This window comes from Salvia miltiorrhiza, chromosome 3 (genome assembly GCF_028751815.1).
Source record: "Salvia miltiorrhiza cultivar Shanhuang (shh) chromosome 3, IMPLAD_Smil_shh, whole genome shotgun sequence".
Taxonomy (NCBI): Eukaryota; Viridiplantae; Streptophyta; class Magnoliopsida; order Lamiales; family Lamiaceae; genus Salvia; species Salvia miltiorrhiza.
Window position 1 is genome coordinate 13,162,658 of NC_080389.1, and position 25,805 is coordinate 13,188,462.

General features: G+C 46.6%; 2 protein-coding genes across 2 annotated transcripts; both read left to right on the forward strand.

Annotated features, from left to right (window-relative positions):
• The first annotated feature begins 10,067 nt into the window (after positions 1–10,067).
• On the forward strand, positions 10,068–11,222 carry LOC131018367 (uncharacterized). The gene has a single exon (XM_057947096.1). The coding sequence runs from the start codon at positions 10,068–10,070 to the stop codon at positions 11,220–11,222; it is 1,155 nt and encodes a 384-aa protein (XP_057803079.1).
• Positions 11,223–22,318: 11,096 nt separating this feature from the next.
• Positions 22,319–23,531, forward strand: LOC131018368 (uncharacterized). Its single transcript, XM_057947097.1, has 2 exons — positions 22,319–22,441; positions 23,145–23,531. Exons 1-2 carry the CDS (start codon positions 22,319–22,321, stop codon positions 23,529–23,531), a joined length of 510 nt encoding a protein of 169 aa, XP_057803080.1.
• The last annotated feature ends 2,274 nt before the right edge of the window (positions 23,532–25,805 follow it).

Consider the following 25,805-nt stretch of genomic DNA (forward strand, 5'->3'; position numbering starts at 1 on the left):
TTCTGCTTGCTTGTACTCCTCATCGTAGACTTCTGTGGCTTCAATCACCCCCAGGTGGATGTTCAGCTCGTTGATCGAGAGCGGGAACATCCTTCCTTGCATCTGGAATCGCAAGGTTCCTGGGGTCTCAATGGTGTAGTTCCCTTTGGGCTTGAACTCGACAGTTCCCATGAACTCCTCCGTCAATTTCTGGTATGCTTTAGGGTTCCACTCCAGTACCTTCTTCCAACCAATCCCCTCAAAATAACCCTCTACTTTCTCCTTAATTCCCAAATCCTCCAAGGCGTCAGTAACTAGAAAGTACCAAGGGGTAATTTCTCTATTTTGTAGGACGGCATACCGCTGGCTGTCTTTCGGTATGACCACTCCTGAAGCTGTGGTGCGTATCAGCCCCTTTTGCTTTGCTAGTTTCGGTTTTGCAGTAGTGGCTGTACTGGAGGTGGGTTTCTTTGGTGCCAAAACCTCCTCAGATTTGGAGCTATCCACGGTCTCAGTTTTCTCCGGCTCTTCCTCAACTTGCTTGCTCTTTCCTTTCTCAGCAGGGGTTGCTCTCCTAGTTCTGCTCTGAACCTCCTTTCCCTTCGTCTTACTTCCGGCCGCCGCCGGTCTGGTCTTCGTGGGTAGAGGGGGCTTGGTGACGTCCAACTTCCTTTTTGCTCCAACCTTCGCCACCTTGCTCTGAGGGGTGGAGGTCTCCATCTCAATCTCTTGCGTGGCCTCCTCTCCTTCTTCTTCTTCATCTTCGGATCCCGTTGCCGTCTTCCCTTCTTCGAAAGCTGGCGCTTGTGGTTCAGGGGGAATCGGAGTGGGTTTCCGCTCTTTGGCAGTTCGAGCGGGAGTTGCCTTCTTCGGAGCTTTCCTAGGCTTTTTCACTGGTGTTGTAGGTGCGACTTGTTCTTCCTCGATGGTCTTTTCTGGTTTCTCGACCATCTTCTCCGTCGCCTCTTTTTCTGCCTCGCGTTCCTCTTCCACAGGAACGTCTTCTGGCTCTATCTCCTCCGCCTGGCTGACTGCGACCGGATCTTCTGGAGCTCTGGTAGATGTTTCTTCAGATACGGTCCGTCTGGTGGTCCGCTTAGTCGGAGGTCGGGGCTTGGTAGCCTTCTTCTTTGCCGGAACTTGAGTGCTTCCGGAACCAGTCTCGCCTTTTGTTTTTGCCATTGCGGGTGTTTAAGATTGAAAAGGTGCTTGAGAGGTTAGGGTTTTGGGTAGGAAATTAAGGAACTGGGTGGTTTTTAAATTGGTACGAGCAGTTACTAAAATTGAAGGTGGTGGAAAGTGGTGAAGATCGTGTGTAGCGGTTATGGAAATTTAGGGTTTTTGGGAGAAGTGGGGTAGTGTTTAAGGGAAGTGAGGGTGACGGTTATGGCAGATTTTTGAATTAAGGAAAGAGTAATCTTCCCCAAAATTCGAAATTTAAATTCCCTTCGGAAACCCAAACGTTTCCGTCACATCGTGTCAGACTGCTGCCTCCGCCTTTCTGACGTCATCCTTCCCCGGTTAGCCCTCTTCTGCCTGCAAAACTCCAAATCCTCCACCTACACACTTTGCAACGCAAAGTGGGTTTGAAATCACCACTGGGCCTCCACCTATGTGTTTTTTCCGGCCCATCTCTCCTGCAAGTTAGTGCATCCAAACAAAACTAAACAACTTTAAAGAAAAGAAAATTCGGTATAGACCATACCGAAGTAACCACACTGGGTTGCCTCCCAGCAAGCGCTCTTGTTTTCCGTCTTGAGCTCGACCTTCCTTCACTCTTCACTCGTACTCAGGGTCGAGAAGGTGGCATTCCTCCTTCTCCTCTTCTACTTTAGCAAGCTCGTGATAGGGCTTAAGGCGGTGCCCATTCACCACGAACGTATCAACTCCATTGTGATCATACACTTCAATGCTCCCATTTAAGAAGATTTCTTTTATCATGAATGGTCCTGACCATTTTGAGCGAAGCTTCCCAGCCATCATCTTGAAGCGTGAATTGAAGAGTAGGACTTTTTGTCCTACCACGAATTCCTTTTTCCTGATCTTGGCATCATGGATCCTTCTGGTTCGCTCGTTATAGAGCACCGCATTGTCGTAAGCTTCTAACCGAAGTTCTTCCAACTCACTCAGCTGCAACTTTCTTGCTTCTCCAGCTAGGGTCATACTGAGATTAATTTGTTTAATTGCCCAGTACGCTGATGCGTCTTCGACTTTTGGGCCATTTGGCCCTATTTTTCTCTTTATTTGTGTCGGTACAGGTCTGTCCGGGGAAAAAACGAAGTTGTGCAGGAAGGAAGGTCAGTAGAGCGGAAATGGAAGAAATGCAGTCAGAATGGGCATTACCGAGCCCAGATTGCCAAATCATGCTTACCAGCATGGAGCTTCGGCCAACAAGTACCTCTCCAATTCAACTTGGGGCATGGGAACCTAGAGCGACCACCTGGTATGAGCCATACCGATAAGAGCAGTCCATCTGATCGTTACCATGAGAAGCAGACAGCCAAAGCCATAAAAGGAAGGTCAATCTCGGAGATCTCAAAGGAACAAGCGGAAGGTTGAAGAAGAAACTGGAAGGATCGAAATAATGGGAAAGGTTGACTAAGCCCGCAGCTGGACGCCATCTTCAATCGGATCAATCAAAGATTGAGCTAATTAAGGAAAGAAGATCCCGACGAAGATTTGGAACCGGCGCGGCTAGGGTTAGGCCTCTACCATCCGGCAGTATAAAAGGAAAACAGTGTGCAGCGTGCACAAGCTCTTGGCACCTTAAAACTTTTGTCTACTTTTGGTTATCATTTTAAGTTCACCGTGTGTGGCATTCAAAACAATTCTACATTTCCGTATTTTCTCTATTCCGTTGTGTTTCTACTGTTGAACAATATCAAAGGCTTGAAGCCTAGGTACTCTTTATCTATTTCAGTATTTCCTTTCATTTTATCATGTGTTCAATCTATTTTACAATCATGAATTCTGTCATGTGTGAGTAATTCTTTAGGTGAGGTTTTAGGGGTGGAAGTAATTGTTGTTAATATGTAAACATTCGTGAGGCACTTGTTCTTTCGGTTGAATCTCGTGGTTCCGGAAGGATCTGTTCGACATCATGGGCAGTAGGGGCCTAACGGGTGATCTCCGTTCGGTAAAACGCTGTCCATGTCAAGCAAAGGCCAGGACATACCAAAGTACAACAATCGGTATGCCCAAGACCGAGTAGCTGAGCAGCGTCAACAAAAGGCGTTGTAGATCCAGAAGGTGGGGAAAGGGTTGATGGGATACACTGCCCTCCCTCAGTCTTGGGCTTCTCTAGAGACCATCCATCAACTGTGACGAGGCATAAAGCCATGGTTATCAAACGAGGGAAGCAATCTCGGCGCCGTAGCATGTCTATGACTGGTCGGCTGACAAAGCCGGAAATAGTTGAGTCCAGGAGGCATGTGTCACTAAAAACGCGGAGTTGGGGACTTCGGGAGAGAAGGTTGGTGAGGGCCATACTTGGTGAGTAACGGGTATGGCTACTATCTAAGGAGAAGTGAAACACTGCCTTGTGACCGGGGATTGTGTGACCTTCGGACCAAGTGACCACAATGAGATCAACCATCCTACATGTGAAGTACAAGTCCTTGAAACGCCCCAATGTCTTTGGGCCACGCCTTGGGATTGTATGGACCATAGACGGATCATCAGTGTGCCTATGACCGAAACGAATGTTAACAACAATTATGACCTAACCGACTAACCTCACCCATTGTTATTATTAATTTTGTTTATTTCTTGTGCAGAGTATACAGATTGAGAATTGTGACACCTCAGTTTGTCGTAGGAGAACAAAGTGGTTCCTCACTCCCTGTGGGATTCGACCCTGCGCTTACCGCTAAGACTAAGTTCTTATCGTGATAAGTAGGAGCGTGTATTGTCCGTACTGGGCTTACACAGGTATTTTGTCCACACCGCACGACGGGTGTGTGTCAAAATTGGCGCCGTTGCCGGGGAGTGACGCGCAGCAATTTTGTTCTCTCCTCATTCCATCTTCCGCTACTAGTGTATGCGTGGAACTCGTAGAGCTGTAAGAGCATTGGTGTTTGACCCCGATATTGATCGAACAGAAAGACGACTACGCTCAAAAGCACGAATAGCGAGACGCGAAGCTATGGCAGAAGCCGAACAAGCAGATGTCGTACCGGAGCAGACCCTCAAACAGTTGGCATACCCAACTAACCTCAACTTGAGGCCGAACGGAATCACCTTACCCGCAAATCCGTTCGCACCTCGTCGGTATGACATGAAGCCCTCATTGGTTCAAATCTTACCGAAGTTCAATGGATATCAAGGAGATGACCCTCATACTCACCTCCAAGACTTTGAGATGACAATCATGCACCAATCAAATGATGAACAACAAGAGTATGTCAAGCTGTATGACCTACCCGAGGGCAGTGTCACTACATGGGCACAACTGCAACAATCCTTCTTGGAAGAATTTTTCCCAGCAGCACGAGTGGAGCGGATGCGCTGGGATATCCGCAGCATAAGGCAAGATGGGCTAGAATCCTTCTACGAATACTGGATGAGATTCAAGAGAATGTTAAGCAATTGCCCCCATCACCAAATCTCTCCGAAAGATCAGGTGGAGAGCTTTGTAAAGGGCATGCGGAGGAACGATCGCAGTCTGGTCCTAGCAGCCTGTAATGGATCATTGATGAGCAAAACCCCGTTGGAAGTCTTCCAACTGTTGGGCACCATGGCAGAAGAATCACGCGATGAAGGGCATGAAAGGAATCTAGAGAAACCAAGGAAAGCTGAAGAGAAGGAAGGGATGTCTAATCTGGAGAAAACCATGGAGAAAAGCATGAACGAACTCAAGGAACTTCTTTCGGGCTTGACTATACCAAAGAAGATTCGCCAGTGTGGTCTTTGCGATGCCACTGGACACCAATCTGAAAACTGTCCAAATTTTGGTGAAGATATTGTTGATGTCAATGCCATTGGAGGACATGATGGGAATCCACGGAAGTACGATCCTTACGCAAATACTTATAATCCTAGGTGGAGGGATCACCCCAACTTTCGGTGGAAGCAAGATGGTCAGCCCCAACAGCAGAACAATATGGGCGCACCAATGCAACGTCCTCAGTATAATCAGAACCAGCATCAACAACAGTACCAGTTAGGACCACCTCAACACCACAACCAGAATCAGCAACAACCTCCTTACCAACCCCCACATCGGAGAGCACCTTGGGAAGAAGCAATTGAAAGCATGGCTAAGGAGAGCGAGAAGTTTCGCAATGAAATTTGTGCCGGCATGAACCAAACTAACCAGCAAATTAGTCATTTGACTAAGGCAGTGGCCAAACTAGAGGAGAACGCTGGTAAACTCCCAGCCATGGGAATCAACCCCAGAGAGCATGCCCAAGTGGTGTTAACCGAGTTTCCTGAGGGGGAAGAAAAGGAGGAAGAATTATTAGCAGAAGCTGAATTGCTTCGAGGAGGCTGGAATAAGAACGGGAAGGGTCCAACTGATGAACAAGCTGGAGGTAGCAACCCAACCGAAGCACCTTACCCAGGACGCCTGAAACAGAAAGCTAGAGAGAAAGAAGCAAGTGAAATGATGAAGATGTTTCAAAAGGTTGAGCTGAGCATACCTCTACTCGATGCCATCAGGCAAATTCCTAAATATGCTAAATTCTTGAAAGACCTTTGTTCAAGAAAAGTCAAAATGGAGGAAAAGGTCCGCTACGTGATGGGAGAAAGTGTTTCGGCAGTGATCCAACGGAAGCTTCCCACTAAGCGAAAGGATCCAGGGATGTTTACCATTCCATGCATCATAGGAGGAACCAACATGGATAAGGCAATGATGGATCTAGGGGCCTCCATTAATGTGATGCCATTGGCTGTGTACAAGAGATTGAATGTTGGCGAGATGAGGAACACCCGTGTGGTCATACAGTTGGCTGACAGGTCCAACGCTTACCCTGAAGGAGTAGTGGAGGACGTACTGATCAAGGTTGGAGATTTGATTTTCCCAGCAGACTTCTATGTTCTAGATACCGGACCTGAAACTGGAGAGAATGCCATACTATTGGGAAGGCCGTTCATGATGACCGCTGGAACCAAGATAGATATGAAAACCGGAATCTTGACATGTGAATTCGACGGAGTTCAAGTGGAATTCAACATTTATGAGACCATGAAGAGGAAACAAGCAATGGAGACGGTGGACATGGTCGATGTATTTGAACCCTTGGTGCAAGAACAAGGAATTACCTTTGGTTCCAGGGATACTACAGAAAAGGTGATTCAGTATGGTCTGACTGATCGGGATGCCGAACATATGAAGGACGAGGAAATGAAGGAAGCCATCATGGAGCTCTACTCTCTCCGAGAAAGCACTCTAGAAGCCGAGGTGGAGGTAGACCAGAAGATCAAGGAATTAATCCAGGAGGTCTATCTAGCTGGGGGAACAGAGACAAGCAAACCAGAGTTATTGGCTCAGTATGGGCGGAACGAGAAGCTGCTGCCTTCAATCCAGAAAGCCCCCGTTTTGGAGCTCAAGCAACTACCTAAGCATTTACAATATGCTTATCTGGGACCAGAAGAGACGCTACCAATTATCATCAGTTCTGATCTAACCGTAGTGCAGCAAGAGCGATTGGTCAGAGTATTACGGGAGAACAGGGAAGCCATCGGCTGGACCTTAGCCGATATCAAGGGCATCAGTCCCACGGAGTGCATGCACCATATATACCTAGAAGAAGGAGCCAAACCCGTTCGTGACTCTCAAAGAAAGATGAACCCGGTCATGAAGGAGGTGGTACTAAAGGAAATTCTTAAGCTATTGGAATTGGGAATCATCTACCCCATATCCGATAGCCAATGGGTGAGTCCAGTCCATGTCGTACCGAAGAAGTCAGGGATACAAGTTGTGGAGAATGATCGAGGCGAGCTTGTGCCCACCCATTTGCAAACTGGATGGAGAGTTTGCATTGATTACAGGAAGCTGAATGATGCAACCAGGAAGGACCACTTCCCACTGCCCTTTATCGACCAGATGTTGGAAAGGTTGGCCGGTAATGCCTATTACTGTTTTCTAGACGGATATTCTGGATACATGCAAATTTTTGTGGCACATGAGGACCAGGAGAAAACCACTTTCACCTGCGTATTTGGGACATTTGCATACCGGAGAATGCCGTTCGGACTCTGCAACGCACCGGGAACTTTTCAACGGTGTATGATGAGCATCTTCTCCGACCTATTGGAGAATTGCATTGAAGTATTCATGGATGACTTCACCGTATATGGTAGCTCTTTCGACACATGTTTGAAGCATCTAGAGCTTGTCTTGAAAAGATGTGTGGAGAAAAGCCTGGTCCTTAATTATGAAAAATGCCATTTTATGGTAAGGGAAGGAATAGTGCTTGGGCACGTGATTTCAGAAAGGGGGATTGAAGTGGACAAGGCTAAAGTCGATTCCATCGCCAAATTACCCTACCCGACAACCGTAAAGCACATACGGGCATTCCTAGGCCATGCAGGTTTCTACCGGCGATTTATCAAAGATTTTGCCAAGATTGCCCAGCCCATGACCAGGCTTCTTCAACAAGATGTGCCGTTTGAGTTTGATGATGATTGTAAGGAGGCATTCACAATTTTGAGAAACAAGTTGGTGTCGGCCCCCATCATTCAACCACCAGTATGGGACACACCGTTCGAGATCATGTGCGATGCCAGCAACCACGCCGTTGGAGCAGTACTGGGACAGAAGAAAGGCAAGGAGAGTTGCGTAATCTACTACGCATCCAAAACACTGAATCCAGCACAATGCAGCTATACCACTACTGAGAAAGAACTCCTGGTGGTGGTGTTTGCCATAGAGAAGTTTCGTTCCTACCTTTTGGGAACGAAAGCAGTGGTCTACACGGATCATGCCGCGTTGAAGTATTTGATGGCCAAAAAGGAATCCAAACCTCGACTCATCAGGTGGATCTTGCTATTACAAGAGTTCAATATAGAGATAAGGGACAAGAAAGGGGCTGCAAACCTCGTAGCAGACCACTTGAGCAGGTTGCAACTGGAAGAAGATGATGGTATGCCCATTACGGATACCTTTCCAGACGAGAAACTTTATTCCATGAGCATCCTGGAGGAAGAAGAAGAACTATATGCTCTAACCAAGCAGGAGCCCTGGTATGCGGATATAGCTAACTATCTGATTACTAAGGAGTTACCCCCAGGATTGACAAGATTCGAACAACGGAAGTTACTCGCGCAAGCACGATACTACCACTGGGAGGATCCATATCTCTGGAAGACTGGAGCAGATCAAGTCATACGGAGATGCATACCTGAGGATGAGCATGCCCAAATTTTGGACATGTGTCATGGAACAGCAAATAGCGGACATTTTGGAGGAAAGCGCACGGCCCACAGAATTTTGGAGAGTGGATTCTACTGGCCCACCATATTTGCGGATGCAAGGAAATGGGTACGGAGCTGCCCGAAGTGCCAGATGACTGGAGGAATTACCGCAAGGGATGAAATGCCACAAGTTCCAATCATGTCGGTCGAAGTTTTCGACGTATGGGGGATTGACTTTATGGGACCCTTCCCAAAGTCAAGGAACTATGAATACATTCTGGTGGCAGTAGATTACGTATCAAAGTGGGTTGAAGCCAAAGCAACCGCAAGTAATGATGCCCATACCGTGGCAGGTTTCCTGAAGGAGCAAGTGTTCGGGAGATATGGTATACCCAAAATTTTAATCAGTGACCAAGGGTCCCATTTCTGTAATGCCATTATCAGAACGCTAACCAAGAAGATGGGGGTGACACACAAGGTCACCACTGCATATCACCCCCAAGCAAATGGCCAGGCCGAGATTTCCAATAGAGAGATAAAGAGGATCCTGGAAAAGGTGGTGCACCCCAACCGTAAGGACTGGAGTGATCATTTGGGAGATGCGTTATGGGCATACAGGACTGCTTTCAAGACACCCATTGGAATGTCCCCGTTCCGCCTACTTTATGGCAAAAGATGTCACTTGCCCGTGGAAATTGAACACAAGGCGTACTGGGCAATCAAGCAAATCAACCTCAGTATGACCCTAGCTGGAGAAACAAGGAAGCTGCAACTGAGTGAGTTGGAGGAACTTCGGTTGGAGGCTTACGACAATGCGGTGCTCTATAAGGAGCGAACCAGAAGGATCCATGATGCCAAGATCAGGAAGAAGGAATTCTTAGTGGGACAGAAAGTCCTACTCTTCAACTCACGCTTCAAGATGATGGCTGGAAAACTCCGCTCAAAATGGTCAGGACCATTTGTGATCAAAGAAATCTTTTCAAACGGAAGCATTGAAGTATATGATCACAATGGAGTTGATACGTTCGTGGTGAATGGGCACCGCCTTAAGCCCTATCACGAGCTTGCTGAAATAGAAAAGGAGAAGGAGGAATGTCACCTTCTCGACCCTGAGTACGAGTGAAGAGTGAAGGAAGGTCGAGCTCAAGACGAGAAACAAGAGCGCTTGCTGGGAGGCAAACCAGTGTGGTTACGTCGGTATGGTCTATACCGATTTTTTCTTTTTCTTTAAGTTTGTTTTGTTTTTGTTTGGATGCACTAACATGCAGGGAAGTCGGGCCAAGATAATTTGGAAGGAGGCCCAGAGGTTGATCCGAGCCCACTTTGCGTTGCAAAGTGTGTAGGTGGAGAGTTAGGGGTTGCAACGGTCTGGAAGAGGGCTTACGAAGGGAGATGACGCGAGCGTGTCAGAGGCAGGCGGCGATATGACTGCAACTCTTCGATTTCCGCAGAATTTTGAATTTCAAATTTTGGCCATGATTTTTATTTCCTTAAAAAATTCTTTTTCTGCCATAACCGTCGCACTTACCTTCTTCAAAGCCTTAACCCACGATTTTCTTCCCCACAAACCCTAACCTCTGATAACCGCTACACCACGATCACCACTCGCCCCAAACCCTAAATTTCCATAATTACCGATCACCCTTCTTAAAGACCAACCTTGCCTCCGAAAATCCCACAAAATCTAAAACTGCTGCACAAATTCTAAGTCTTTTTGAGCTCTGCAAATCACAATGGCGAAGACCAAAGGAGCAGGCTCTGGGAATACTCAACCACCGAAGAAGAAAGGCACCAAACTTCCACCTCCAAAGCGCACCACAAGGCGAAGCGCTTCAGAGGAGACCTCCACCAAAATTACTGAAGATCCTTTGCTGAAAATCCAGCCCGAGGACAAGGGGCGTGCCGAAGTCCTCCAACAAGAGGAACGAGAAGTAGCAAGAGCAGCCGCCGAGTCGACGCAACCGGAAGAGGGGGAGCCCGAGCTCACCCCTCCTGTGAAGAAATCAAAGAAGGCTCAGGCGAGCAGAGCAACTCCGGCGCGGTCCACTGTCGCATCACCACCTATTCAAGCTCAACCGCAACCACAAATTCCAGAAACCTCCGTGCAAGAGGGAAGAACAGCTTCCGAAGATACGGAAGAGGAAGAACAAGAGAAAGCGGAGGAGGAGAAGAGCGAAGAAGAGAAGGTGGACGAGGAAGAGGATGATGAAGCGGAGGAAGTTGAGGCCGTTCAGGAAAAGGAAGTAGAAATCCCGACACCCCAGAGCAAGAGACCCGGAGTAAAAAGGAAGCTAGATGTTGCCAAGCCCCCACTACCAGTTAAGGCCAAACCGGCACCGGCAGGCAGTAAGACCCGAACAAAAGCTGAGCAAAGTAAGAAACCAAGGAAACCCACTGCGGCCGAAAAAGGGAAGGCCAAGGAGATGGAGGAGCCAATGGAAGTAGACCCAGAGAGAACTGAGACCGTGGATAGCTCCAAATCTGAGGAGGTTTTGGCACCAAAGAAAACCACCTCCAGTACAGCCACTACTGCAAAGCCGAAACTTGCGAAGCAGAAGGGGCTGCTACGCACCACTGCTTCCGGAGTGGTCATACCGAGAGAAAGTCAGAGGTATGCCGTCCTGCAAAACAGAGAAATTACCCCTTGGTATTTTCTGGTGATTGAAGCTTTGGAGGATTTGGGGATCAAGGAGAAAGTAGAGGGTTATTTTGAAGGGATTGGTTGGAAGAAGGTACTGGAGTGGAACCCTAAAGCATACCAGAAATTGACGGAGGAGTTCATGGGCACTGTCGAGTTCAAGCCCAAAGGGAACTACACCATTGAAACCCAGGAACCTTGCGATTCCAGATGCAAGGAAGGATGTTCCCACTCTCGATCAACGAGCTGAACATCCACCTGGGGGTGATTGAAGCCACAGAAGTCTAGGATGAGGAGTACAAGCAAGCAGAAACCATAGCCGCACCGGAGTGGAGAAGCCGGATTGACCATTACTGGTCACTGCTGTCTACCGGAAGCAAGTATGTCAAAAACATCAGCAAATCAAATGAGATCCGGGACCCCGCCCTGCAGATCTGCCACAGGTGGCTGGCCTACAACATCTACGGCCGGCTGGAAGGTTCCAATGTGGTCACCCAACAGGAAGTTTTCCTGTTGTGGTGCATGATGGAGAGGAAAAAGGTGAACTTCGGGCTCACCGTGGCGCTTCAATTTCAGTATGGGGTAACCCATACCAACAAGTACCTCTCGCTCTGCCCACTGGTGACCATCTTGGCAGAAAAGCTCATTAAGTTCGACACCAAGAGCTCAGATGATGCAGCCCTGGCCGAAAGTCGCTTTCTTGACTTGGGCAGGTTTGTGCGTTGGAGGGTGGTCGAAGCAGACGAAGGCGGGAGATACCGTTTGGTGTATCCTGAGAGAGCGGCGGCAGCTAGACCAGAACCGAGGAGACCACTGGAGCCAGAGGGACCTCGCCTCGTCAGCAGCGAGAGCGTAATGTTGTTGGCGGAGATGAAGGAAGTGAAAGACGAGCTGCTGATGCTGAGTGCGGAGATCACAACCCTGAGGGAGGCTATGGAAGCTGGCTTCAAAGCAATCATGGACCGGCTGAATGCGGAGGCGAGATCCTCCGACCAAAACGACTAAGTCTTTTTTCCCCTGAACTCGTAGATTAGGTTTTATTTTATCTTTTGTTTTTTCTTGTTTTAGCGTCTGTTTTGTCTGTGTTAGAGTCGAGTCTACTTGCATCGTTTCATGGTGAAAGATTGTGCATGCTGAATTCTGTCTTGGTATGATTGGTGGATTGAGTATGAAAATGCATGATGGTAGTTGTGAGGATACTGAAAATACCCACCGGTGAGATCAGGGCCAAATTGAAAAATGCATGCTTGTGGTGAGAATTTGCTGTGACTAGGAAATCTTGACTTTGTTTGAGGACTCAATTTTGCTAGTACATGACTTGTGTGATTTGGGCACGATTCTTTGACTTAGGGCCCCAGATTATTCTTTGATGTGCAATGTAAAAAATAACCCCTTGTATGCCAACTTGAGCCGAATTCATTCTTTCTTGAGCTTTGTTGATAATATATCTAGGAGAAAGAATTTATGAAGTGAATGAAATGGCAGACAGGGAATTATAAGAAAGAAAGAAATCTGGGCACAAATTTTGGTGAATAAAAAAAATGATAGCCCACAAAAAGAATCAAAGAAAAATGAACCCCATTGAAAGCGGGGAAATTAAGGGTTAGTTGTAGCTGTACTGAATGTGTATACTGAGTAAGGGTGATACTGAAATTAGCCACTGGACCATACTTTCCCACCTTAGCTCCGTATGCCCCATTACAACCCAACAAAGACCCTTTGATGAGTCATACTAGTGTGTTTAACTTGTAGTCTTCGATCAAATTCTTAGAGGAACTAGCACAACAAATTATGAGTGTAAACACTTAGCCCGGTGCTTGAGCGAGAAGAGAGACTACCATCACACTTTATGCATGATCATTACTCTGTTTTGTGGTCTGATTGAACTGAATGATGCATGTTGGTATGATCTGATCCTGAATTCTGTGCAAGTTTCGTGTCTCTTAGTTTTATTCCTTTTCCTTCAACCTTTTCGTCCGTGTCTTCTGTGAATCCACCTACATACTTGAGGACAAGTATGCTTTAAGTGTGTAGGAGTGATGCGTCTTCGACTTTTGGGCCATTTGGCCCTATTTTTCTCTTTATTTGTGTCGGTACAGGTCTGTCCGGGGAAAAAACGAAGTTGTGCAGGAAGGAAGGTCAGTAGAGCGGAAATGGAAGAAATGCGGTCAGAATGGGCATTACCGAGCCCAGATTGCCAAATCATGCTTACCAGCATGGAGCTTCGGCCAACAAGTACCTCTCCAATTCAACTTGGGGCATGGGAACCTGGAGCGACCACCTGGTATGAGCCATACCGATAAGAGCAGTCCATCTGATCGTTACCATGAGAAGCAGACAGCCAAAGCCATAAAAGGAAGGTCAATCTCGGAGATCTCAAAGGAACAAGCGGAAGGTTGAAGAAGAAACTGGAAGGATCGAAAGAATGGGAAAGGTTGACTAAGCCCGCAGCTGGACGCCATCTTCAATCGGATCAATCAAAGATTGAGCTAATTAAGGAAAGAAGATTCCGGCGAAGATTTGGAACCGGCGCGGCTAGGGTTAGGCCTCTACCATCCGGCAGTATAAAAGGAAAACAGTGTGCAGCGTACACAAGCTCTTGGCACCTTAAAACTTTTGTCTACTTTTGGTTATCATTTTAAGTTCGCCGTGTGTGGCATTCAAAACAATTCTACATTTCCGTATTTTCTCTATTCCGTTGTGTTTCTACTGTTGAACAATATCAAAGGCTTGAAGCCTAGGTACTCTTTATCTATTTCAGTATTTCCTTTCATTTTATCATGTGTTCAATCTATTTTACAATCATGAATTCTGTCATGTGTGAGTAATTCTTTAGGTGAGGTTTTAGGGGTGGAAGTAATTGTTGTTAATATGTAAACATTCATGAGGCACTTGTTCTTTCGGTTGAATCTCGTGGTTCCGGAAGGATCTGTTCGACATCATGGGTAGTAGGGGCCTAACGGGTGATCTCCGTTCGGTAAAACGCTGTCCATGTCAAGCAAAGGCCAGGACATACCAAAGTACAACAATCGGTATGCCCAAGACCGAGTAGCTGAGCAGCGTCAACAAAAGGCGTTGTAGATCCAGAAGGTGGGGAAAGGGTTGATGGGATACACTGCCCTCCTTCAGTCTTGGGCTTCTCTAGAGACCATCCATCAACTGTGACGAGGCATAAAGCCATGGTTATCAAACGAGGGAAGCAATCTCGGCGCCGTAGCATGTCTATGACTGGTCGGCTGACAAAGCCGGAAATAGTTGAGTCCAGGAGGCATGTGTCACTAAAAGCGCGAAGTTGGGGACTTCGGGAGAGAAGGTTGGTGAGGGCCATACTTGGTGAGTAACGGGTATGGCTACTATCTAAGGAGAAGTGAAGCACTGCCTTGTGACCGGGGATTGTGTGACCTTCGGACCAAGTGACCACAATGAGATCAACCATCCTACATGTGAAGTACAAGTCCTTGAAACGCCCCAATGTCTTTGGGCCACGCCTTGGGATTGTATGGACCATAGACGGATCATCAGTGTGCCTATGACCGAAACGAATGTTAACAACAATTATGACCTAACCGACTAACCTCACCCCTTGTTATTATTAATTTTGTTTATTTCTTGTGCAGAGTATACAGATTGAGAATTGTGACACCTCAGTTTGTCGTAGGAGAACAAAGTGGTTCCTCACTCCCTGTGGGATTCGACCCTGCGCTTACCGCTAAGACTAAGTTCTTATCGTGAGAAGTAGGAGCGTGTATTGTCCGTACTGGGCTTACACAGGTATTTTGTCCACACCGCACGACGGGTGTGTGTCATACGCCTTATGTTCGATCTCCACAGGCAAATGACATCTTTTCCCATAAAGTAAACGGAACGGGGACATTCCAATCGGTGTCTTGAAAGCAGTTCTGTATGCCCATAATGCATCTCCCAAATGGTCACTCCAGTCCTTACAGTTGGGGTGCACCACCTTTTCCAGGATGCTCTTTATTTCCCTATTGGAAATCTCGGCTTGTCCATTTGCTTGGGGGTGATATGCAGTGGTGACCTTGTGTGTCACCCCCATCTTCTTGGTTAGCGATCTGATAATGGCATTACAGAAGTGAGACCCTTGATCACTGATTAGAATTTTTGGTACACCATATCTCCCGAACACTTGCTCCTTCAGGAAACCTGCCACGGTATGGGCATCATTGCTTGCGGTTGCCTTGGCTTCAACCCACTTTGATACGTAATCCACTGCCACCAGAATGTATTCGTAGTTCTTTGACTTTGGGAAGGGTCCCATAAAGTCAATCCCCCATACGTCGAAGATTTCGACCGGCATGATTGGCACTTGTGGCATTTCATCTTTTGCGGTAATCCCTCCAGTCATCTGGCACTTCGGGTAGCTCTGTACCCATTTCCTTGCATCCGCAAATATGGTGGGCCAGTAGAATCCACTCTCCAAAATTCTTTGGGCCGTGCGCTTTCCTCCAAAATGTCCGCTATTTGCTGTTCCATGACACATGTCCAAAATTTGGGCATGCTCATCCTCAGGTATGCATCTCCGTATGACTTGATCTGCTCCAGTCTTCTAGAGATATGGATCCTCCCAGTGATAGTATCGTGCTTGCACGAGTAACTTCCGTTGTTCGAATCTTGTCAATCCTGGGGGTAACTCCTTAGTAATCAGATAGTTAGCTATATCCGCATACCAGGGCTCCTGCTTGGCTAGAGCATATAGTTCTTCTTCTTCCTCCAGGATGCTCATGGAATAAAGTCTCTCGTCTGGAAAGGTATCCGTAATGGGCATACCATCATCTTCTTCCAGTTGCAACCTGCTCAAGTGGTCTGCTACGAGGTTTGCAGCTCCTTTCTTGTCCCTTATCTCTATATTGAACTCTTGTAATAGCAAAATCCACCTGATGAGTCGAGGTTTGGATTCTTTCTTAGCCATCAAGTATTTCAACGCGGCATGATCCGTGTAGACCACCGCCTTTGTTCCCAAAAGGTAAGAACGAAACTTTTCTATGGCAAACACCACCGCCAGGAGTTCTTTCTCAGTAGTGGTATAGCTACACTGTGCTGGATTCAGTGTTTTGGATGCGTAGTAGATCACGCAACTCTCCTTGCCTTTCTTCTGTCCCAGTACTGCTCCAACGGCGTGGTTGCTGGCATCGCACATGATCTCGAACGGTATGTCCCACACTGGTGGTTGAATAATGGGGGCCGATACCAACTTGTTTCTCAAAATTGTGAATGCCTCCTTACAATCATCATCAAACTCAAACGGCACATCTTGTTGAAGAAGTTTGGTCATGGGCTGGGCAATCTTAGCAAAATCTTTGATAAATCGCCGGTAGAAGCCTGCATGGCCTAGGAATGCCCGTATGTGCTTTACGGTCATCGGGTAGGGTAATTTGGCGATGGAATCGACTTTCGCCTTGTCCACTTCAATCCCCCTTTCTGAAATCACGTGCCCAAGCACTATTCCTTCCCTTACCATAAAATGGCATTTTTCATAATTAAGGACCAGGCTTTTCTCCACACATCTTTTCAAGACAAGCTCTAGATGCTTCAAACATGTGTCGAAAGAGCTACCATATACGGTGAAGTCATCCATGAATACTTCAATGCAATTCTCCAATAGGTCGGAGAAGATGCTCATCATACACCGTTGAAAAGTTCCCGGTGCGTTGCAGAGTCCGAACGGCATTCTCCGGTATGCAAATGTCCCAAATACGCAGGTGAAAGTGGTTTTCTCCTGGTCCTCATGTGCCACAAAAATTTGCATGTATCCAGAATATCCATCTAGAAAATAGTAATAGGCATTACCGGCCAACCTTTCCAACATCTGGTCGATAAAGGGCAGTGGGAAGTGGTCCTTCCTGGTTGCATCATTCAGCTTCCTGTAATCAATGCAAACTCTCCATCCAGTTTGCAAACGGGTGGGCACAAGCTCGCCTTGATCATTCTCCACAACCTGTATCCCTGACTTCTTCGGTACGACATGGACTGGACTCACCCATTGGCTATCGGATATGGGGTAGATGATTCCTAATTCCAATAGATTAAGAATTTCCTTTAGTACCACCTCCTTCATGACCGGGTTCATCTTTCTTTGAGAGTCACGAACGGGTTTGGCTCCTTCTTCTAGGTATATGTGATGCATGCACTCTGTGGGACTGATGCCTTTGATATCAGCTAAGGTCCAACCGATGGCTTCCCTATTCTCCCGTAATACTCTGACCAATCGCTCTTGTTGCACGACAGTTAGATCAGAACTGATGATAACTGGTAGTGTTTCTTCTGGTCCCAGGTAAGCATATTGTAAATGCTTAGGTAGTTGCTTGAGCTCCAAAACGGGTGCTTTCTGGATTGAAGGTAACAGCTTCTCGTTCTGCCCATACTGGGCCAACAACTCCGATTTGCTTGTCTCTGTTCCCCCAGCTAGATAGACCTCCTGTATCAATTCCTTGATCTTCTGATCTACCTCCACCTCGGCTTCTAAGGTGCTCTCTCGGAGAGAGTAGAGCTCCATGATGGCTTCCTTCATTTCCTCGTCCTCCATATGTTCGGCATCCCGATCAGTCAGACTATACTGAATCACCTTTTCTGTAGTATCCCTGGAACCGAAGGTAATTCCTTGTTCTTGCACCAAGGGTTCAAATACATCAACCATGTCCACCGTCTCCATTGCTTGTTTCCTCTTCATGGTCTCATAAATGTTGAATTCCACTTGAACTCCGTCGAATTCACATGTCAAGATTCCGGTTTTCATATCTATCTTGGTTCCAGCGGTCATCATGAACGGCCTTCCCAATAGTATGGCATTCTCTCCAGTTTCAGGTCCGGTATCTAGAACATAGAAGTCTGCTGGGAAAATCAAATCTCCAACCTTGATCAGTACGTCTTCCACCACTCCTTCAGGGTAAGCGTTGGACCTGTCAGCCAACTGTATGACCACACGGGTGTTCCTCATCTCGCCAACATTCAATCTCTTGTACACAGCCAATGGCATCACATTAATGGAGGCCCCTAGATCCATCATTGCCTTATCCATGTTGGTTCCTCCTATGTTGCATGGAATGGTAAACATCCCTGGATCCTTTCGCTTAGTGGGAAGCTTCCGTTGGATCACTGCCGAAACACTTTCTCTCATCACGTAGCGGACCTCTTCCTCCATTTTGACTTTTAGTGAACAAAGGTCTTTCAAGAATTTAGCATATTTGGGGATTTGCCTGATAGCATCGAGTAGAGGTATGCTCAACTCAACCTTTTGAAACATCTTCATCATTTCACTTGCTTCCTTCTCTCTAGCTTTCTGTTTCAGGCGTCCCGGGTAGGGTGCTTCGGTTGGGTTGCTACCTCCAGCTTGTTCATCAGTTGGACCCTTCCCGTTCTTATTCCAGCCTCCTCGAAGCAATTCAGCTTCTGCTAACAATTCTTCCTCCTTTTCTTCCCCCTCAGGAAACTCGGTTAGCACCACTTGGGCATGCTCTCTGGGGTTGATACCCATGGCTGGGAGTTTACCAGCGTTCTCCTCTAGTTTGGCCACTGCCTTAGTCAAATGACTAATTTGCTGGTTAGTTTGGTTCATGCCGGCACGAATTTCATTGCGAAACTTCTCGCTCTCCTTAGCCATGCTTTCAATTGCTTCTTCCCAAGGTGCTCTCCGATGTGGGGGTTGGTAAGGAGGTTGTTGCTGATTCTGGTTGTGGTGTTGAGGTGGTCCTAACTGGTACTGTTGTTGATGCTGGTTCTGATTATACTGAGGACGTTGCACTGGTGCGCCCATATTGTTCTGCTGTTGGGGCTGACCATCTTGCTTCCACCGAAAGTTGGGGTGATCCCTCCACCCAGGATTGTAAGTATTTGCGTAAGGATCGTACTTCCGTGGATTCCCATCATGTCCTCCAATGGCATTGACATCAACAATATCTTCACCAAAATTTGGACAATTTTCAGATTGGTGTCCAGTGGCATCGCAAAGGCCACACTGGCGAATCTTCTTTGGTATAGTCAAGCCCGAAAGAAGTTCCTTGAGTTCGTTCATGCTCTTCTCCATGGTTTTCTCCAGATTAGACATCCCTTCCTTCTCTTCAGCTTTCCTTGGTTTCTCTAGATTCCTTTCATGCCCTTCATCGCGTGATTCTTCTGCCATGGTGCCCAACAGTTGGAAGACTTCCAGCGGGGTTTTGCTCATCAATGATCCATTACAGGCTGCTAGGACCAGACTGCGATCGTTCCTCCGCATGCCCTTTACAAAGCTCTCCACCTGATCTTTCAGAGAGATTTGGTGATGGGGGCAATTGCTTAACATTCTCTTGAATCTCGTCCAGTATTCGTAGAAGGATTCTAGCCCATCTTGCCTTATGATGCGGATATCCCATCGCATCCCCTCCACTCGTACTGCTGGGAAAAATTCTTCCAAGAAGGCTTGTTGCAGTTGTGCCCATGTAGTGACACTGCCCTCGGGTAGGTCATACAGCCATCTTCTTGCATTGTCCACCAGGGTAAAAGGGAAGAGTATCAACTTGACATACTCTTGCTGTTCATCATTTGATTGGTGCATGATTGTCATCTCAAAGTCTTGGAGGTGAGTATGAGGGTCATCTCCTTGATATCCATTGAACTTCGGTAAGATTTGAAGCAATGAGGGCTTCATGTCATACCGACGAGGTGCGAACGGATTTGCGGGTAAGGTGATTCCGTTCGGCCTCAAGTTGAGGTTAGTTGGGTATGCCAACTGTCTGAGGGTCTGCTCTGGTACGACATCTACTTGTTCGGCTTCTGCCATAGCTTCGCGTCTCGCTATTCGTACTTCTGCGCGCAGTCGTCTTTCTGTTCGATCAATATCGGGGTCAAACACCAATGCTCTTACAGCTCTACGAGTTCCACGCATACACCAGTAGCGTAAGATGGAATGAGGAGAGAACAAAATTGCTGCGTGTCACTCCCCGGCAACGGCGCCAATTTTGGCACGCACCCGTCGTGCGGTGCGGACAAAATACCTGTGTATGCCCAGTACAGACAATGCACGCTCCTACTTCTCACAACAAGAACTTAGTCTTAATGGTAAGTGTAGGGTCGAATCCCACTGGGAGTGAGGAACCACTTTGTTCTCCTTCGACAAACTGAGGTGTCACAATTCTCAATCTGTATACGCTGCACAAGAAATAAACAAGATCAATAATAACAAAGGGTGAGGTTATTCGGTTAGGTCATAACTGTTGTTAACATTCGTTTCGGTCATAGGCACACTGATGATCCGTCTATGATCCATGCAAACCCAAGGCGTGGCCCAAAGACATTGGGGCGTTTCAAGGGATTACACTTCACATATAGGATGGTTGATCTCATTGTGGTCACTTGGTCCGAAGGTCACACAATCCTCGGTTGCAAGGCACTGCTTCACTTCTCCGTAGATAATAGCCATACCCGTTACTCACCAAGTATAGCCCTCACCAACCTTCTCTCCTGAGGTCCCCAACTCCGCGCTTTTAGTGACACATGCCTCCTGGACTCAACTATTTCCGGCTTTGTCAGTCGACCAGTCATAGACATGCTACGGCGCCGAGATTGCTTTCCTTGTTTGATAACCATGGCTTTATGCCTCGTCACAGTTGATGGATAGTCTCTAGAGAAGCCCAAGATTGAGGAAGGACAGTGTATCCCACCAATCCTTTCCCCACCTTCCGGATCTACAACGCCTTTTGTTGACGCTGCTCAGCTACTCGGTCTTGGGCATACCGATTGTTGTACTTTGGTATACCCTGGCCTTTGCTTGACATGGACGGCGTTTTATCGAACGGAGATCACCCGCTAGGCCCCTACTGCCCCATGGGTTCGAACAGATCCTTCCGGAACCACGAGATTCAACCGAAAGAACAAGTACCTCACGAATATTTACATGTTAACAACAATTACTTCCACCCCTAAAACCTCACCAAGGGAATTACTCACACATAACACAGTTCATAAATGCAAAAAGAATTAAACACATGACAGAACGAAATGAAATGCTGAAATAGATAAAATAGTACCTAGGCTTCAAGCCTTCGAACTTGTCCAAAAGTGACGACACAACGGAAAAAAAAAAAGGAAAACACGGAAATGTAAGTGTTTTGGATGCCACACACGGCGATCTTAAAATGATAACTCAAGTAAAAACAAAAGTTTCAAGGGTGCCAAGAGCTTTTGCACGCTGCACACTGTTTTCCTTTTATACTGCCGGATGGTAGAGGCCTAACCCTAGCCGCGCCGGTTCCAAATCTTCGCCGGGATCTTCTTTCCTTAATTAGCTCAATCTTTGATTGATCCGATTGAAGATGGCGTCCAGCTGCAAGCTTAGTCAACCTTTCCCATTCTTTCGATCCTTCCAGTTTCTTCTTCAACCTTCCGCTTGTTCCTTTGAGATCTCCGAGATTGACCTTCCTTTTATGGCTTTGGCTGTCTGCTTCTCATGGTAACGATCAGATGGACTGCTCTTATCGGTATGGCTCATACCAGGTGGTCGCTCCAGGTTCCCATGCCCCAAGTTGAATTGGAGAGGTACTTGTTGGCCGAAGCTCCATGCTGGTAAGCATGATTTGGCAATCTGGGCTCGGTAATGCCCATTCTGACCGCATTTCTTCCGTTTCCGCTCTACTGACCTTCCTTCTTTCACAACTTCGTTTTTCCCCCGGACAGACCTGTACCGACACAAATAAAGAGAAAAATAGGGCCAAATGGCCCAAAAGTCGAAGACGCATCAATGATCCCCCACCATATGATGCACCCCCTCCTCCGACAGATCCTTTCCCGATTATACCCGCACCCCCAGCTGATGAGGTTCCATATGTTCCGGAGCCATTCGTGCCTGATGAGGCCATTGCATTTGAGCCCATTGTCCCGGATTCTGTTGTTCCGGAGACGGGTATTCTGCAGACTGGATCGCCATATATGGATTTTGATCCATTTCATTACTTGACACTGATACCATTTCCCAGTGCTGATCTGCCACCCTGGGAGCCGGCCCCAGCGACAGAGCCATTATCATTGCCTCCTTCAGAGATTACACTACCTATTCCATCTACGATGCCTTGGATCGAGTATGTGCCTTTTGATCCTTACCCAAGGGTTGCTCCTCTACCTGAGCCTGGCATACTTGAGTTTCAGCTTTATATGCATCCTATTCTACACCCGCCATCCCGAGATGCACAGGAGGGACCGTCTCATCCGATTCCGATTGATAGTAATGATGAGGACCCAGACGAGGAGACACCAGAGATGACAGTTGGGTATGGACAGACCCGACCACTACGGCATCGGACCACTGCTGATGGAGTCGATGTATGAGAGCCTATTCCAGAGCCACCTGTTTGCGGTCCGATGGCAGACACAGATGTTGAAGATGAGACAAAGGATGATGATGATAGTGAGGAGACCGAGCCTAGTGAGGAGGAGGAGATCGAGCCCAGTGAGGATATGACAGTAGATGATGCAGGAAGTAGAGTATCAGGAGACGGCTTCGGTGGGACTGGATGGATCTGAGTGAGAGTAGCTACATATGATGCTGGGATTGTGATGCTTATATGTAGATAGATGTATATAGATAGAGATGCATAGTATAGTGTTTATATCAGTATCTGACATATATAGATGCCTAGTACGTATGACGACCGTTTTGATAGAGCGTCATAGTATGTATTAGGGAACATTTTGCTGTATATATCCCATTTTGTAAAAGTCCTCGTAAGAGGCAATTTTCCTATATATATGATGATGACCCGAGGGTCTTTTATAAATAAGAGTTTTGTTTTATGTTTGCATATTATGATGTTAAATACAAAAAGAGATTTTAACTAAGAGATGTAATGTTATAGAGGTAGTATGATGTTGAGTAAGAACCCTAAGATTGGTGATTTATAAGAACTAGTCTTAACAGCTGACGTATGTTTTCTTTTTAAGAATGCAGCCAAGAAGAAGATATAGAAATCAAGAAGAGGAAGAGGAGGAACAAAGAGAACCTACGCCACCACCACCTCCTCCACAGCCGGAAAGAAGGATAGAAGAACTCTTTTTTAGGCAAAATCCACCTACCTTCAATGGGTCTGGAGATCCTGCTGAAACTGAAGAATGAATAAGAAGCATGGAGCGAATCTTTAGATTTCTGCGATGTGATGATCTCGAGCGTCTTATGTGTATGTCGTATCAGCTTAAGGGGTCAGCAGATTTTTGGTGGGAAGCGAAGCAGAAAACCATGACCCCAGAACAGATGGCTGCTCTAACTTGGGAGCAATTTAAGATAGCGCTGTGTGAAAAATATGTACCGCGAAGTTATCAAAAGAAGAAGGAGACGGAATTTGTAAATCTGAGGCAGGGAAACAAAACAGTAGCTGAGTACGATCGTCTGTTTTGTGATTTGGCTAGATATGCACCATATCGAGTAGATACGGATGAGAAGATGTCAGAGCTGTTTTGCTCTGGACTAAAGCAAGAGATACGAGTTGTCTTGGCAAGTCAGAGTGCGCTGTCATATGCTGAAGCTTTAAATCGAGCACTGGATATGGAACTGGCAATGCAGCCAGAAAAGACGAGTTAAATTTCAGTACCCTAGTCGAACCCGAACCCTCAAAGGGAAAATCAACCTTTTTCAGGACAGGGACAGAAAGGAAAGAGAAAATGGGAAGACCGAAGTCAAGAATTTAAAAAGCCATGGCAGTATCAGAATGCACCACCACAATTTCAAAACAGAGATAAGTGACCTTATGCTGGACCTCCGGCAACACCACACGGACCTCGAGGGATACCACCTTGTCCGAAATGTAACAAGCTACATCTGGGAGAATGCAAGATCGGAACGAACAACTGCTATACCTGTGGAAGGGCTGGACATTATTCAAATCAATGTCCCAATCGTCAGCAAAGTGGAGGCGGAGGGCGACCAAAACAGTTCCAGCCACAGCTTAAGGCTATGGAAGGACATCTACCGTTACCGCCGCCACAGCGCCAACAACAAGCTTACCGACCACATCAGCCGGGAAGATGACCTCTAGCCCCGCAGGCAAATCAGCGACATCACCAGAGAGTGTTTGCCATTGATCAGAAAGCGAAGGATGGGAATCAAGGAAATTTAGCAGGTATAGGTGAGTTAAAAGAGGTACCCATAGTAATATTGTTCGATACTGGAGCCTCGCATTCTTTTATTTCCATTCCGTGTGTGGATACGTTAGAACTGAACACAGAACCTGCTCCACAACATCTAAGGGTAACCACTCCCATAGGCAGAACTACTACGGTTTCACATGTGTGTCCTAACTTAGAATTTGAGTTCGGATCAATTAAGCTTAAGGCGAGAAACGTGAGGGTAATGCCTATGTGGCATTTGGACATCATATTGGGAATGGATTGGTTAGAGGAAAACCATGCGATGATACAATGCAAGGAAATACGAATATCATTTCAACCTCCCGGCCAAGAGTCTACTTCTTTTATTGGCATTGAAAGAAAATGGAAAAAGACGCCAATCATCTCAGCGCTACGAGCCAAAAAGCTTTTGGAGAGGAATGATACAACTGCTTACGTTGTATACTTAAATCAGAATGAGGAATCCAAGGCAAACATAGACGACGTGTCAGTCGTGCGGGAGTACCAAGACGTTTTTCCTGAAGCTTTGCCAGGATTACCACCCGATCGACAACTCGAGTTTACAATCGACCTTGAGCACGGAGCCGCGCCAATATCAAAAGCACCTTATAGAATGTCACCGGCAGAGTTACAGGAGTTGAAACTGCAACTGCAAGAATTGTTGGACATGGGTTTCATTCGACCCAGTGTTTTCCCGTGGGGAGCACCAGTTCTTTTTGTTAAGAAGAAAGATGGCAGCTTGAGGTTATGCATTGATTATCATGAGTTGAATAAGATGACGCTGAAGAACAAGTATCCGTTGCCCTGGATAGATGACCTGTTCGACCAACTACAGGGAGCGAATACTTTTTTGAAGATTGATTTAAGATCGGGATACCATCAATTGAAAATACGGTCAGAGGATATTCCAAAAACGGCATTTCGTACAAGATATGGACACTATGAGTTTATAGTGATGCCTTTTGGACTGACGAATGCCCCTGCTGTGTTCATGGACCTCATGAACCGGGTTTTCCACAAATACTTAGATAAGTTCGTGGTAGTCTTCATCGATGATATCTTGATTTACTCGAGAAGTAAACAGGAACATGAAGAACATCTAAAGATCGTGTTAGAGAAATTGCGAGCTGAGAAACTTTACGCCAAGTTTAGCAAATGTGAGTTTTGGCTTAAGGAAGTCAATTTTCTGGGCCATATCGTTTCTGCAAGGGGGATTGAGGTAGATCCAACAAAAGTACAGGCTGTACAAGAATGGAGATCACCAACTATGCCGCATGAAATACGCAGTTTTCTAGGGTTAGCAGGTTATTACCGAAGATTCATTGAGGGCTTTTCAAAAATTGCTAAGCCAATAACGCACCTGCTAAAGAAGGATGTCAAGTATGAGTGGACTGACGCTTGTGAGCGAAGTTTCCAGGAATTGAAGAAGAAACTCACCACTGCTCCAGTGCTAGCTGTTCCAAAGGCAGATAAAGAGTACGCTGTCTACACGGATGCGTCAAAGAATGGTCTAGGATGTGTACTTATGCAAGACGGAAAAGTGATAGCTTATGCATCACGACAACTTAGACCACATGAGATGAATTACCCGACGCATGATTTAGAATTAGCAGCAGTGGTACACGCATTGAAGATATGGAGACACCATCTTTATGGAGTACGGTGCGAGATATACACCGATCACAAGAGTCTCAAATATTTCTTCGAGCAAAAGGATCTCAATATGCGA

Excerpts from the sequence above, each read along its gene's own strand:
- LOC131018368 (XM_057947097.1), top strand. The coding sequence starts at position 22,319 with ATGGCAGACACAGATGTTGAAGATGAGACAAAGGATGATGATGATAGT. Across the intron at positions 22,442-23,144 it reads TAGATGATGCAGGAAGTAGA|CTTAAGGGGTCAGCAGATTT; the intron begins GTATCAGGAGAC and ends ATGTCGTATCAG.
- LOC131018367 (XM_057947096.1), top strand. The coding sequence starts at position 10,068 with ATGGCGAAGACCAAAGGAGCAGGCTCTGGGAATACTCAACCACCGAAG.